A 17,191-nucleotide genomic window follows, 5' to 3' on the forward strand; every position below is an offset into this window, starting at 1 on the left:
ACCAACTGCCCTCCAATAGGCTTTGGTGGGAAACAGTAATAAAATGATCAATTATTTCATATTGTTAGGAATCAAACAGTTTACCAATGGAATGGAGGAAATTACCTCTCCTTGGGCTGCCACCTTATCGTGGTGGAGGGGTTTGAGTGTCCCAATGATCCTAGGAGCTATGCTGTCTGGGGCTTTATGCCCCTGGTAGGGTCACCCAAGGCAGACAGGTCCTAGGTGAGGAACCAGACAAAGCGCAGCCCGAAGACCCCTTATGATGGACACAAACGTTGGACTAGGTTTTCCCTCGCCCGGACATGGGTCACCGGGGCCCCACTCTGGAGCCAGGCCTGGAGGTGGGGCACGATGGCGCCTGGTGGCCGGGCTTTTACCCACTGAGCCCGGCTGTGCTCAGCTCGAAGAGGAGACGTGGGTACCCCTTCTGATAGGCTCACCACCTGCCGGAGGGGCCAAAGGGGTCGGGTGCATTGTGCTATGGGCGGCAGCCGAGGGAGGGGACCCTGGCGGTCTGATCCTCGGCTGCAGAAGCTGGCTCTTGGGACGTGGAACGTCACCTCTCTGGTGGGGTAGGAATCGGAGCTAGTGTGCGAGACTGAGAGGTTCCGGCTAGAAATAGTCGGCCTCACCTCGACACATGGCTCTGGTTCTGGAACCAGTAAGGATGCCTCCTGGACACCTCCCTGGTGAGGTGTTCCGGGCACGTCCCACCGGGAGGAGGCCTCGGGGAAGACCCAGGACATGCTGGAGGGACTATGTCTCTCGGCTGGCCTGGGAACKCCTTGGGATTCCCCCGGAGGAGCTGGAAGAAGTGGCTGGGGAGAGGGAAGTCTGGGCCTCCCTTCTGAAGCTGCTGCCCCCCGCGACCCGACCCCGGATAAGCAGCAGAAAATGGATGGATGGATGGATGGAGGAAATTAATAATCACACTGTGGATAATAATAGGAACCGATAAACTGCACAAAAGCTGAATGTGCATAGATTCTGTTTTACAAACAACAGAGTTTCACAGTTTCTCATAAAATTATTGTTTCTTGGCTCTATAACTAATCCACAATTAAAGTTTTTCAGACCAAAATCCACCAGTGAATCCTGTTTCAGTTTGTTGTTTTGAAAAAAAATCCATGATTTTCAACCAGCAAAATGTCACTGTGTGAAGAATGGGAGTGACACCAGGCCAGTAAACCTTTGGGGATTCTGTCAGACCTGCACTTCTTTTTATTCCTGTGCTTAGCCAAGTGTGACATTGTCATTTCTAAATGAGCCTCCAGTCCTGGGGCCTGGAGGCTTTATGTAGAGTCACGGCCGAAGCCAGAGCCACCTCTTCTGAGAGGTCAGTGATGGTTTTACCAGTTTGCTGGAGATAGGTTGATGGCCACAGCCCAGATGACCATATAGGTACAAATGATCTACAACCACTTCCTGCTCATCATATTCAACCTCTTGACAGTTCTGTGATTTGGGATTTACTCATCGTTGTCTATGTGTCATTTAAAATGACTCTTTGAAGAAACTTTATGACAGCAACATTTCATTTTTCTTTGTACTAAATAAACTATTTTTAAATGAATTGTTCCATGTTTCATCAAGCAACTCGTACATGTTTGTGGCCCCTTGCACTTTAACTTTTTAACTTCCTTCATATATACACAACCCAGCTGTTCATATGCAGATTTCTGGCCACTTGGATAGTAATGGATGTACAGTAGCTGCATTTAACTTACACATGTATGTAAATCTTTGTTGATGTTCTGCTAATGTCAAAAAACAGAGAAAATTTGCAATTACCAAGTTTCCATTAAGTAAGAAAAGGCATTAAAATTGCACATGAATAATAATTTTTGGAATTCCAATTTGTGCAATTTTATGGTTAATGGCAATGCAGCAGGTGTCGTGGAAAAATGAGGAATTCTCCATTAAATATTTGGTTCTTTCAAATTAAATGCTAACATATCTTTTGGGTTCAGACATGGAACAGAACACGGTAGAGAACTACAGATGTTACTACTGGTACAGACAACAAAGTTGGTTTGTTTATGTTTTTCCAGACATTGTGCAGCTGGTCCCACCAGAGCTCTCACAGCATCACAGTTCATAAAGTTGTGTGTCATTCCAACATGTTGAATCCATAACTATTCTGTAAAATCTCCAACTACAATTTCCCCAAAACGGAGCATACATTGCCGCTCCCAAGTAGGTGGGGCTTGTTGCCCCAACGCCTGAATAAGACGTCGAAGTCTCCTCTGATTGGCTCCTCATTGTTGTAGTTTTGATTTCTACTTCTTATTTTGCAGTTGTGTTTTTTCCACATTAGCAGAATATCTACAAAGATTTGTGAACATTTGTAATAGAAATGCAGCTACGGCTCAAAGCTGGTTTGCTGCACTGCATCCTCTATAGTTTTATATGTTATTTTAATTTCATTTTTCATTTTATGGAAACATCGAGACTGCAAAACTGTGTTTCCTCTGACCTTGCTGTAAGTTTTTATTTTTACCATTTTTAAAACCAAAAACATTGCTGTCTGTGATTGGATGCTACTCCAGTGTCACGTAACTCAAGACTTTGTTTTCTGTACCATTTCAAATGATCTTGAGACCTTTTTAAATCTCTTACCAGTTGTGCTGAATTTCTCAATACTGTTGAAACGTATGTTAAGTAAGCACATGTTTAAGGATATTAGAAAAATAAGCAGGCTTTGGTTGCATATCCAAATTTTTTGACGACCTTTTGTTCCACCCACCCACACCCTGCGCCGTCTCAGGGTGGTGCTGGACTCTGTCCAGTGTGGTGGACTCTGGCCTGTTGCTCAGTCTGAAACTATTTGCATCCTTCAGTTCTTTTTAATGTCAACACTTTTGTTTATTTGTGCAAATATTCTAATTTCTTGAGGCAATAAAAATCACCTCAAAGGTCTGCTGCATGCACACCCTCACAATTACAACACCAATCAGTCTAAAAATGTTAAATACATTAGTTATTAAATAGTTATTTACCCACTGTTGCAACATTGCAAGTTATATCACCGTTAAAAGACTAAGAACATATATCTGCATGTTTTTCAGAGATCTATGGATTAATGAAACCTGAGCAGAATTTCAGCAGAAGGTCAACTAATGTCTGAATGACTGAATGTGGTTTGATAAACCACATTTATGTGAGGAATCCCAAATCTACAATAAGATAAAATCGTTGCTTTCTAAAGTTTTACTTGATTTGCAAAACATCATTTTAAACAAGAAATGACTTGACAAAATTCCATCCAGTTCCAGCTGCACCCTTTCCACCACTTCTACCTGATTCACTGAAAAAAACCCAATTGATTTGTTGTCCTTCCCTTCAAGGTTGTGCTTCCCATTAGCACCTAATGCAATGCATCATGCAGTAATTATTACAACTGCTTCTAAGTGTTGTGTGTTTACAGGCCCCTGTTAGTGTAAGTGTGATAGCATTATTCCAACAGCTTAACTACCTTCTGCTTTAGTTTACCGCACTTCAAAGAGTTGAGGCAACAATCTGACAGATTTCAGAAATAATTAGAAACATCCAGAAACACACAGCTAATGCGTTGTGTAGAAACACTACAACACCTAAAGTAATGAGACTGCTGCCTGGACACGCACACAGACGTTAATGGCAATCAGTAGATAAGTCTGAATGCCGAGTTAAATAATCCTTTACAGCGATGCTGTGAGAGCTCTGGTGGAGTCAGCTGCATATTGTCCGAAAAACAAAAACAAACCTTCATGCTCCTGCTATTTCCTGTTGTCTTCTCTGTCGTTTTCACCTGTAGTAACATCCTGCTGTTGATCATGTGACTTGTGCAATGCAATAAAAGTGTTTTCATTGCTTTTCATTAAAAACCTTTTTTTTTTTCTAAGTTGGAGTGTTTCCATATAGCAAATTTATTTTCTAAATTTATATTTGCACAATTCTGTGGTTAATGGGAACGCAGCTAGTGTTGTGTTTAAATTCATTGAGATACAGAGAACAGCCAATTCTTTCAGAAAAGTTAGTGGCAGCAGAAATCAAAGAGTTGAAAGGATGTCTGAATACCTTTGGCTATACAGTATAAGTTGTAGTCATGCTAGCTATTTAATGAGTATATTAGTAAATATCTTTAATGACTGCTATATCTTCATTTACCCAAATCAGAGGGGCTGCATACAAATATGGCAACTACCAAAATACAGTATTAAATCCATTACTTCCCCTCCAAAAATACATTAAACTGCAGTTTTAAACATTTAGGAATATAAGGAGCCTGGAAACCAGGAAACTTCACTAAAGATCAGGACGTGTGAAAAGTGTTTAGCTCTTCTCACTGTGATATCAAATGTGAAATCACAGTTTTTTGTCTTTTTTTTTTTTTTTTTTCTTTACAAAAGTAGCAATAAGACCGTCTTTCTTAAAAGTTTGTTGTGGACATTACAGAAGTTGACTTTGACCTCACTGCATCACAGTGAGGTCAAAGCTCTGTCAGCATAGAGTGGTGTCATCATTCAGAGTAAACATTATTAGTTGCAAGGTTTTTTCTCTTACTGGAAAATTGTTTCTTCACAACACCAATCATCTGTTAGCCTGCAGGTCTTTGCGTCCTGCAGGGCGTGGCCACAGCACCGTTTGAATCTCATTGTGGCTCGTGCTCATCAGGGGCTCGTTTAGTTTTCAAAATGTCTGAGGTTCAGTTTTGAAAAATGTAGAGTGTCAGCATGCATGAAGGCATTATGTAAAAGCAAAAATAAATGTTTTTTTGTCCTTCGGCGATACGAACAGATTGCGTCCTGGTGGGCTTACCTGCTCTCCTGAGAATGACTATTATGGATTCTTTCTTAAAACACACTGTCACTGTTTCTCGGTGTACAAAAACAAGAGTTGAAGACTCAGAAAGATCCAGATTGTTTATTCTTTTACAAAAAGTCAAAGACAAGAAGTTCTGGCAGGACAGCAGTTCTCTTAGGAGATTTAGAAAATGATGTTACCAAACCTGATGTGTTCGCAAAAAGCACAAGCTTGTCTGTATCCTTACTAAGACACGAGACAGCTGCACCATCATACCAACTTCAGTGGGTTTATTTTCTACTAGCTTTACTTTCAGGACTCTTTCTACACCCTCTGTACTTTTATTGTTTCACAGAACGAAACCCTAATAAAGCATTTTCTGATCTACCTGAGAAAATTCTGAAACTGACTCATCCTTTCCTTGTCAGTATGCAAAACAAGCTGCTAACAACTAATTGATTAACTTATCAAGTTGACCAAGGTTGACCAACCCTCATGATTTTGACCTGATGTTGCTGCTTTTCCTTTGATTCTCACTCTTATTTTTTACACGTCAAACATGAAAAGTGTCATGGAATTCTGACTTTGCTTTTTTGATAACTGTCTGTTTTTAAGGTACATAAAACAGTTTGGACATCAGATAAATTTAAACAATAATTGATTTAATCAGCCAAGAGCTAAACCTAATTTCATTGAATTTGTAGAGTTCATCTTTTGGAAGCCATATTTAAGTATAAGCAAAATATCAGCATCAACGTCGGTATTGGCTGATGTTAGCCGTTTTCAACATTTCAGAATCGGTCCTGTGAGTAAAACTAGGCTGATATTAATTACTGATAGTTATTTCCATCTTGTTGCCATTTGTACATCCATTTTGAGAGAGGAGGGAGTTGACCATGTGTTATTTGTTTGAGCATGTGTCAGTGAGAGTGATGAGGTTTTTAACTGAAGCAGAGAAGCAATCATAGCATCATTTACACCATCGGTAAATATCGGCTATCGGCCATAAACATAATGCACAATGTAAACGGGGTACAGACTTAAAAAAAAAACATGCTTGAAATTATTTCTTAAAATGCATTAAAGCATATTTAAATGCTTCTTAAAGTTGGTGACCACCTTGTTGCATGTCTCTATTGTCATATTGATTAACTACACATATTAATATTTTGAGGTTAAAAGGCCTCCTTGCCATCAGCTCCTTTCCTCTGTATTGGATTCAAGTTGCGACTCCAGAAAGTGTTACTTCCAATAAAAAGAAACATGTTGATAAAAATAAAAAATGAGGAGTTAAACCAAAATCTTCCATGGTTATGAATAATTTTGGTCTCAAATGTGGATTACACCAAGCAGAAAAAAAAAAATCTCAATCTGGCTGTACATTTCTGACCAACTTCTTAACCTCTGGATCTGTTTGTGAAACTTTCATTTCAGCCATTAAAATATCAGACATTCATCAGACAGCTGAGGTTCCCTGCCATGAAGGACACACTGATATTCCTGCTGATGATTGTTCATCTAAAGTTACATCTGAAAACATTTAAAATTCTAAAGTTTTCCAATGCTTGCAACAGATAAATGACTATTTAAATAGGCCAAATTCAACTCTACTGCAAACCCTTAATAAACATAACAAGTGTGATTTCAGGCACACCTAATGCAACCAATCCAACCAAGTGTTTATGAGTAAACAGAACACCTGAAATAGCTCAAAGTCTTGACAGGGACATTTCATTGTGAGAGAAACGGTGGCTACTCCAGCTTCAAACTGTAAACCTAAGAATATTAATGAAAATGAGTCATTTGGCCAGGAGGCCTGAACTGAGATTCCTCAGGAATGCTGAATTATTCCAAGACTGCAGAAGTTGTGAAACACTGAATTTTGTGATGCGATATGTAATATTTCACTTGGTTATTACAAAGAGTTGCTAGTCTTTTCATGGAGGTTGAATACTTTCAGGAGAAAAACGCACGCACGCACGCACGCACGCGTCAATCATTTAATTAGCCCTTTTCCATACAACACTTGCTGAAAACAACATAAGCTGTAGCATCAAAGCCGTAAAACACACAGAGTAAGGCCTATCTTTATTTCCTGTCAACATAAAGCCAGATATTTCTCAGATTCTTTTTTGAATCACTGTTTTTTTTCAATGATAACTTGTTTTCTGTTTGTTTTTCAGATGTTCACACTTTCTGTATGCAAAAGGTGCAAGGCTGGTTTCCCCGACTGAATGTGAAGCCCTAGGCTACAATTTGAACCTTTTACCAGAAAAAACATCCTTAAACTCAGTCACTAACACCTCCTCAGCTGTAAGAGCAAAGTAAACAACTTTAGTTTACAAGACACTAAGGAGAATTTGGAAATATACCAGCTTTTTATCCTTATGTGTATGGCAGAGGAAAACAACATCAGCTGAACATAACATTTGTACCTCGGCCTTTTCAGAAATTTCCATTAGAGAGCAGCGAGCAGCAATATGTGAAGCGGTTCCTCTTGATGTAAAACTGTCTAAATTTCACCAATTTTATGACCAAAGAACAGCAAATTCACAAATGAAGAGGACTAATTTAGCAGCTTTGATAACATGTACGTATATATTTAGAAACGGAAAATGTGTTCTAACCTTTCAGTGCCAAACAATACTGAAAAGATCATAGAGCAAAAGGCTAAACATATAAATATTGTCTGATAGAGAACCCATCAGAATGACCTTAATGAAACCAAACTAAACCTGTCCCTCTGCCCCCTCACCTGCGGTGGCGCTGCACCAAGAACCACTGACGGAAACAACATAAAAACATCTGAAAAAGGAAACTTCCTTCTTCCCAAAATGTGAAGAAAAATAGAGTGAGATTTTGGGGGTTGCAGAATTCTTAATTTGTTTGGCAAGGGGCCATGTCTCCCACAACACAAGTATTTGTTTTGGTAGTATTTACCCAGAATGCCCTCGCTGCAGTCTGCTCCACAACACTGTAAGATCCAGGTTTATACTTATAAGCTGGTGTTCTTCAATCTATGAGATGCAATTGAAGCAACACTTACCTAGCAACGCCATGAAGCAGATACAGATGGCAAAGAGCGAGCTGAAGCTCAGGCCCACATCCTCCCTATAAACAGCCAATGTCGTCTCACAGTGGCGCCCCCTGTAGCCCTCTGGACAGTGGCAAGTGAATTTAGAGGGTGACTGGGCCACGCAGGTTCCCCGGTGACAAGGCCGCGTAGCGCATAGCGTGTACACACAGGACTTTTTGGTGCCGTTCACATGGATCATGTGACCAGGAGGACACCTGCAAAACACGAAAAAACCAGGGAGAAAAACAAGAGTTGAAAAGAGGTTTAAGTAATTTAAAAACAAAAAAGCACCCTAAACATTCAAACATTTGCTATGACAGTTTAAACTGCACTAGGTAAAAAAAAAAGAAGTTTTTTACTTATTTGTTACAATTGTCACCATGTCCTGACAGTAGGATATGAGACAGATGATCTGTGAAAAAATGGATCTCCTCTGCCTTCTTCATGCGGTCCAATAGCTCGCAGTCAGAAACAACCAATAAGAGCCAGAAGGAGGGTCAGCATTTGGCATCAACCTTGCTTAACCGGCCAAGAGAGGTTGAGTGGCCGAAGCTTTTCCTCTGCCTACATCTCCCAGAATGCTGAGCGGTTCTAAACCAAAGTTCAGTGAAATTATTGAATATTCTATCAGATGTATTTTCTATTGGTATTGATTATGTGTCCATCGTAATATATTTTGTTATTGATTTATTGTTCAGCACTGCATGAATGCACACAGCGATAAACAAAACACATGACACACTAAATCACAGCTGTGGAAAACGTGTACCCAAAAGTAACCATAAGCTGGTCCATTTTTAATCTTCCTTATTAAAAAATTTAAATGGTTTGGGGATTGAAACTATTCCTTTAAATATACTTTGGACAGCTACTTTGGATCATTTATCTGAGAAAATTTGACTCATTACCACCCACATCTAATCTTATGGAATATTTATTACAACTTCCCACCAGTGGAAGAAGTTAATTACTCCTTTAATCATTGATCTTACAGGGATGTAGACTTTAATAGAGAAGGAACGGCGGGAGATGAAAACGCTGACTGTGGTACTGGCAGTAACAAGGGTGATTTTATGCAGATGGGGCCACATTTTCTGCTTCACTTCAGAAAGCACTACTGTAATTAAAAGCTCATTTGGGTGAAGCAACTTAAACAAACACTTTATGAGAGCCGCATCTCATTCAGTGTCTACGGAGCAGTTCTGGGCACCACATCCTGATGCTATCTGAAATGAGTTTTGTGTTTCGTCTCTGGTGAGGTGCTCATGCTTTGAAGTAATGGCTTAACCTCACAGAGAAAGAGCCACAATACATTCTGAGCAGAACTTTCATTTATCTCATTATTGTTTGTCTTTTGCCACTAAACAAAGAAATGGAGAGTCAATGTAGTGTGTCTTCCGCCAAGATGGGTTATTATTCTGCAATCATGCTCACATCAAAATAATCTGTTTAGCTATTTACACTTGTTGGATTGTCAAGAAGTGCTTCCAATACTATTATTTGTATAAAATGACATCTGTGATTCTTTATTTAGTGAAGAGGAGGCGTGTGGCAGCTTAGCTCTCGCTCTAGCAAAAGGAAGCTGCAAAGAAAGGTGGACAGTTTGGATTCTTTTCATTCTACATGACCCATATTCCATTAGCTTCTTCCTGCTTCAACATAAAATTAAAGCCTAATTAGTAATTTGCTGAATTTTTATTTTTCTTACAAGTAAAGCTTATTAATAAACTAGAATCTTATCCAAGTTCACTTGCTTCAATGGAGTAATTGAAAACACATTGCACATATAGTGAAACATTTTAAGTGATAATATCAGTTATTTCTACATAGTTCAAAAATACTCTGTTTATCTTAAAAGTAAATGAAATGTTGTCATAATTTGACCCTGGCAACCAGCGCTGCCATCCCTCCAGTGACTGGATGTTGCCATGGGGATGGAGCTCACCAGCAGACCTTTGGAACAAGCAGTTCCCCTCCAAAACAAGTGGTGGCAACAATGATAATATCAATATGTTCCAATATTTATTAAGATAGCAAGGTCTTCTAGAACATATTTTCAGTTTCAGTGAATTATTTTGAAAGTACAGATATTGGGCTCTGAAGCGGCCCTGGTGCTGAGCAGCTGTTTGCCAATCCTGAGTTAGCAACGGCCCCAGCCTGGAAACCCTTAGCACAAGTTTCTGGCTCCACCCCTGTTGAAGAAGCCTCTGTCTGACTGACAGTCTGAAGACTGTAATGACATGCTAACAGCTCAATATCCAGGCAGCAGAGAGGATATTCAATGATAACATGTCCTGGATGACACCATCAATTTGTCTTTTTGCATCACTGCTAATCCACCTCATTTGCTTTTGCTGCTCCTCTTTAAAGCTGGGTCAAATATGACTTAAAGAAAAGTTGACTTTGCAATTTAAAGTCTTGGAATTGGGTCTCTGTCTCTTTAAAATTGCTCTTTCTGGAACTCCGACTTCAGGAAGTCATCACAACATGGCTCCTATTTAACAACATTTTAACCAGTGTTGCACTAAGAAGTAGCTTCTATTATGAGCTCAGTAGATCAGCAGCTCCACCAGGTGTTTGCTAATTGCTGCTGACTAGTCTGAAGGAGTTGAGAGAGGGAGTTGCGGTGGAGGGCTGATCTGTGAAGCAGAAGCTTGGAAAGTGAAGCTCTGAGTACAAGATTCCACCTGGGTCGTTTTTAGTGTGTGTTGACCGTTTGATCTGAGGAAAAAAATCAATAGAGTCTCACACTCTTTAATGTGAATTATAATGTAAGTCGACACTGTTTCACATCATGGAAGATACACACAATGTTTGTATACATCCACCCATGGGCATTGGAAAATCCATGTATGAGGGAGACTATATGAAATATGGATTTTTTTTTTCCTGAGAGAAACAAAAGACGATTAATATGTGACCCCCTTTGGAATCAACACTGAAGTCTCCAAACATCCAGAGTCAGCAATGGGGCTGTGATGTGATGAGCGACTAGAAACTCCTATAGTTCAGTGACTCCTTCCTCTGAATGTGGCTTCTCTGCTCTGGTTCAGTCTGACCCATAAACCTACTATTGTCTCCAGACTTTGAGGTTCTAATGAGGAACAAAATCACTCTGATCTCACATTAATTCTTGTAAATTCCAGTTTTTGGTGGTGCCATTACAGCCAAGACTGAATTCAGTGTTGCTTTAGACACTATTTTGCTGTATTTCATGGTGTTTTTTTCAAGCTATTTTCTGCAGAGAAGAAAGTTTGAGAGTTTTAATGCCATTTTTTATTGTGAAAAAAATAAAAATAAAAATTCAACACTGGTGAGTGTTTAGACAGTCAACGATGTTGCAATTCTGCTTAGCTGTGAAAACAAAGAGGAATGGATTGTCTGAGGCACACTTCAGATTTAATTTCTGCTGTTCAGAGAAAATGCCCACTATCCTCATAATGCTGGTAGGAAACACAGTCCCGGCTGTTGGAGAGATATTTCAGAAGATAATTTGCTCTGTTTGGGGATTTGTGTGCCCTCTCCAAAGCTCAGCACTCAGCGTTCATCATGCCTGGCTGCAGACTGTGTAGGTGTTGAATGCAGGACAGCTGTCAGTCAGGCAGACATCACTGCTTTTCTCGTGGTCTCTCTGTTAACACTGCTTTCATTAGCAATGACTAGAGTCTGTGCTTTGATGAGTTTCTCCTCCTAACCTGTCTTAACAAAGCAGCTACTATTCATGGATAATATTTGATAGTTTTAAAAGATTGTCTCACACACACGGACACATGTTTGTTTCTCTATCTTTGTGGGGATTTTCCATTGACTTCTATTCATTTTTACAGCCTATCCCTAAACAAAAGCAGCATTTCACCTCATGGGGTCCAGGTTTTGGTACACACAAAGTAGTATAAGTCAGGTAAATGATCCCTGCAATGCTTCACATAGATATCACACCCACGTACACAAGTTTTATATTCAGATATATGTCAGATGCATGCTACGTTGGGGTGCAGTTGCCACTAAACACACATTGTTGTGTTAGATTTAACTTGTACCATGTACAGTGATCTGACAATAGTTATTTTTATATATTAGAGATGTTAATCTTTCAGCATCAAGTGATTCAGTTTCAACTTTTAGGGTCACGAGTCGATTCAGAAACTAGTTTTAATTCAGAATCTAATTTTTTTGTTCCAACAATCAAGAGATTAAGTTTAGCTTAAGCAGCTGATGAGGAAAAGACAGTGAACACAAACAGAACATTTACTTAAAGCTAATGTATCAAGTTTCATACTGTATTAAATTCCAACAGTTTGTTTTTAAACAATAAAAGGTTTGTGCATAAAATTTACTTAAATTACCAGTATTAGGTTAGCTTAGATGCCTGGCTTTTTCCTAAATTAAATTTATATACAAAACATTAAGCAGATTAAAATAGATTTTTGAGCATTTTGAACTGATCCAAAATTTCCAGAGCTAGCAACTGCAATTCTGTATAGAATGTATATTTTTTGCAGCTTTGTTGTGTACGGATGCCATTTGTTGTTGTGTTTTTTTCCCCCCCATTTAAAAATTTTCCCCAAATTTATCCTGACTTCAGTAAAAATACAAAAAATGTATTGAGCATGCATTAACAACAACAAAACGTAAGTAATAACTGTTATTATTACGTGTTAACACCCTAGTTTAGTACAACTATGCTTCACTAACTTCTCAGTGTTACTTTAGTGAACACTGAGTAACACTCTGGGCTGTGATTGGTTATTGTGTGGTGGGGGAGGCAGAGCCAAGTGCTTTTTTCTTGTTTCCTCTTAAAATGGTTTCTTGTTTTATCTAACATTAGTAGGTTTAGCTTTGCTATTCTCTATGGATTTTTGCATCTAGATCAGTGGTTCTTAACCTTTTTTGAGGTACCAAACCCACCAGTTTCATATGTGCATTCACTGAACCCTTCTGTAGTGATAAATATAATATGATCCCCCCCCCCAAATTCAAGACATAGGGGTGACCCAACTAGACTTTAGTTAGGTCATCCCAAGACCACTAAGTCTTCTTAAAAGGTAGAATCTCTGAGAACAGTTCTTCAAAATATAGTCAGTGTTTTCAGCAAAGTTGAGCTGACTGTCCAGGAACGACCCAAGGTATTTAAAATTTGCCACAGTTTCAACAAGTTGGCCATCGAGAGAAACTGGAACCACTTTAAGGTCTTGTTTAGATCATTTAATTAGCTCTACATTCTTAAGATAATGAAAAATTAACAAGACTTTCCGGTATTCTGATTTAGTAATGTAATTATATTAGCTGTGTTACCACCCCCTCGCCACTAGAGGCAGTACCAACCCCAAAAAGATTCGACTAAGGAGCAGATTTAGAAGTACAAAGCTACATAATTTGGTAAAAACTGAGCTTTGCTGAAGTAACTAAAGACACAAGCTCAAATCCATGCTGAGAGTGGAGCTCCTTCAATCAGTTCTCCTCCGCAGCTCTGATTGGCTAAGCAATGTAACGTGATCCTCTGCAGCAAGTGATGGCAAAGCGGCGCGTCATCACGACTTTACACAAGTGTGTCTTTACCTCCACGGCAGAGGCTCCGCCGAACCCCTGAGTCCGACTCATCGAACCCCTGGGGATCGATTGAACCCAGGTTAAGAACCACTGGAGTAGATAGATAGACTAGTTCATTAAGGAGAAGTTTTCTCTTGTTTTTGACTCAAGAAAATTCAGCTGTATTAAAATACCTCAGAAATATTTTTACTTTTTTTGATTTGTTTCATGGAAATCTTGTAAAGAACATCAGTAACGCCTAATGAGTGAGAATTGTTGACTTTTATCATAATTATTTTTAATGCAACATAGCATTTGAGCTACCTTCACTTGCTTGTGTTTTAGCTGTTGAAATCTGCCCAACTTGGCGTCTCTAGCACCATTTAGATGAGTAGTTTCAGATCACTGGTCATAATAACACAACCAAAACACATTTCACTAGATCATTCATGGCCACTGGCCATGTGCACGGTGGTGTAAAACAGGAACCAGAGGCTAATGGCTCAGCGGTGATCGGAGTGCAATGGGGGGGTGACTGATCAAAGAACGACACAGATCCACTGCCACGACTCAATCAGGATGCAAATCAGCCGTATTATAAAAAAAAAAAAAAAAAAAGTCTGCTTTTCCTCCTTTCCACAACAACTGTGCAAATAGAGTCTCTGGGAATGTTGACGCTGGAAGGATTTTCCCAGAAAGAAAGGAATACACTCGTCTAAATTTACATCTGCATATGAACAACTTGTAGTGAGCGAGGCCTTCTGTGGGCTACATTTGGAGACAATTATTCTTAGCGCTCCCTGAAGCCTGTGCCCAGGCTCTTAGAAATGCAATAAATAGTTATTAAAACATTAAAAAACAGACCTAAATTTAACAACTGCCATAACTTTAATTTATTAGCCATAATCCACTCTTGTATTCTGTGTTAAAAACAGAAGTAGAGCCGTACCCAGCTTTGGCAGGTTGTGGCGTTTTCAGATTTTAATGACAGACAGAAGATCTTCCAGAACAAGAATTCTGATCTGCTGCTAACAGGAGTTAATAAAAAAACATTCTCAGCTACACATTGCTCTCAGCTATTGCTGCTTGGATTTATTTATTTATTTATTTATTTATTTATTTATTTATTTTTGGAATCCAAAAACTGCTAGTAAAGAGAACATACCAACTATCAGTGCCTAAATTGTGGACATGCATATTTATATGGGCAGCATTGTGTGTTTTTCAGGCATATAATGCCAATTTACAGTACAATTAAGTAATTATATCAACTTCAGTTGTTATGAAAATGCTCTATATATCAGATGTAACCTAAGGGAAATTTGACTTTGTAAATTAGCACCTTGAAATTGGGACTCTGTCTCTTTAAAAACTCCTGCTCTTTCTGAAACTCTGCCTTCAGGAAGTCATCACAACATGGCTCCTCTATTAACCATTTTAAAAACATTTTTACCAGTGTTGCTCTGAGAAGTAGCTTCTATAATGAGCTCAGCAGATGCACAGTTCCACCAGGTGTTTGCTAATTGCTGCTGGCTAGTCTGAAGGAGCTGAGTAGGGGAGGTGCGGGGGACGGGTGCTCTGTGAGACGGAAGCTTGGAAAGTGCAGCTCAGAGGAGAAGCTGCAGGTCCACTGAGGTTGAATGGTTGCCATGGAGATTAAAGGATTTCTGAAACATGCACGAAAGAATCAAAGCAACACTCCAGGTATGATTCTGATGAGGGCATAACATTATAACATGATGCAAAGCTCAAAAAGTCCATTTTACATAATACTGCTCCTTCAAGCGTGTTCGTGGTTTCTACATTAGGCTAAATGGACAGCTTTTCTGAGCTTAGGGGCTCAGTGCCAGCATTTATTGCGCTCTTACCATCTTTTAACGTTTAGTTCAGATGATGGAAAAAGGAACAAATGCAATGGATGAGAGTAGAGAGGTAGACCGTGCATTTGGCAGAGGTAGAAGGTTAGAAAATTCATGAAGATGAGTCATAGAAATATAACAGATGAATGGAAGAGCTGCGTGTGAGAAAGAGCATTGTTGGGGGCCGGGGGGAGGAGGTAGATGGATGATGTGGGTGAGTGGATCAGGGAAATGGAAAAAGAAAGAGAAGGTGTGGGTGGGGGCAAGATTAAAAGCTAGAAAGCCAGAAGGCTGGACACACTGATTAGAGACTGATGTTTCCAATAGCAGAGAAATTGCTGGGACTAGTGGATGTGACTAAGAGCACCGTTTGATTGGGTGTGTGTGCACCGCACAGCGTTCCCACTGATTCTAACGAGTGGAAAACACAGAGGTGCATATGAAATGTTGATCAAGCAGAAGTTGGAGACCCATCCAGGGCATCAGTCATCCACAGAGAGCATCGGTCTCAAATGATTCTGTCACCAGGCAACAGGCTTTCAGGCTCTTTTTAGTGTTTATGAAGGCAGATGTGTTGGTTTTGACTTCTGGAAAGTTTTACAACCGTTTATGTAATGTTGACAATGTTTTTGTATCATTTTCATGATACATCATAATCAAAAGAAATATCTATGATCATATTCTAAGTTAAAATATGACACTTTAATAGCAGACAACTGTGAGTTTTAATGTGCAAACCGGTTTAAGCGTATGCACAGAACAAAAGAAAACTTATGTAGTGGTGATTCAATAAATTAAATCCTAAATAGATGACAGGATATTGTATTGCAATTGAATTCAATTTAAGGTTTTAAAACTGGTCAACATCAATGAAAATTAAGTGATTTTTTTTTTACTTAGTAGATTTTCTCAATTAAGAGCTTTAAAATTATATTCTATATTGTAAATTATTTAGTACAGAAAACATTATGAAACTGAGCTCATAAATGTATTCAGAGCAAGTTATGAGCTCAGAACATGTTATCATGTTTCTCTTTCTGAGCTTAAATGCAACAGCAGAGAAAATTTTTCAGCCTCATCATGTAGAAAGTTTGGGCTTTGAATTACCATATTTTCCGCACTATAAGGCGCACCTAAAAACCTTCAATTTCCTCAAAAGCCGACAGTGCGCCTTATAATCCGGTGCGCCTTATGTATGGACCAATATTGAGCCACAACAGGTCTAGCAACTACAGTAAGCAGCCGCCGACTTCATTTTCCCCCGTAGAAGAAGAAGTGCGCGGTGCATCCTGGGATTGTTGTCAGAACGCTGGTTTGTTAATAAAGTTTGACTGACCTATCTACCCATAGACATAATATAAGAGTAGACCCCGCATTGGCTGCTCCGGCGCAGGAAATACGGCGGCCATCTTGGAGCGGTATACCCTCCTACTTTGCTCAATCAAAACAGTAGAAGATGCCTCAGCACTGAGGGATATTGTTGTTCTGATCGATGGACTATTTATGTGAGGGCTCCACAGACAACATTTCACAAGTAAGATGGACATATTATTGTGTATATATTGTGATTAGAATATTACTTTACTGTATTTATGTCCACCGGCGAGATACCAGCTAATATTAGCTACAGTGCTTGGTGTAATACGGGTTCAGCCCCGCTATGAAGGCTAACCGAGATTCCGTAAATCTAAAAAAATTATTTATTCTCTAACATTGACTTAGATTATCTGACACAATAGCCTATATTAGAAATGAAACAATATTACAAATATTATAAAACTTGTGTTATAACATTCACCAGCAAAGTTTACACAGGTGGCAAAGACTATTATTTATATGTAATTCTTTCACTAGTAAGATACATCCYAAATCKTCCGTTTTTGTTTTGAARGYTTCYTAAAGACACGATGTGAGGAAGAAGAGRGMGATATCTATAAAG

General features: G+C 39.2%; 1 protein-coding gene across 1 annotated transcript in view; it reads right to left on the reverse strand.

Annotated features, from left to right (window-relative positions):
* Positions 1-17,191, reverse strand: part of LOC103462246 (neural-cadherin) — a 357,031-nt gene that overhangs the window by 29,727 nt on the left and 310,113 nt on the right. Inside the window, exon 36 of the mRNA XM_008404906.2 lies at positions 7,835-8,079. Within this exon, the coding sequence (XP_008403128.1) occupies positions 7,835-8,079 (245 nt within the window). The remainder of the gene's footprint in view (positions 1-7,834; positions 8,080-17,191) is intronic.

Source organism: Poecilia reticulata, linkage group LG3, assembly GCF_000633615.1.
Source record: "Poecilia reticulata strain Guanapo linkage group LG3, Guppy_female_1.0+MT, whole genome shotgun sequence".
In the NCBI taxonomy this organism is placed as follows: Eukaryota; Metazoa; Chordata; class Actinopteri; order Cyprinodontiformes; family Poeciliidae; genus Poecilia; species Poecilia reticulata.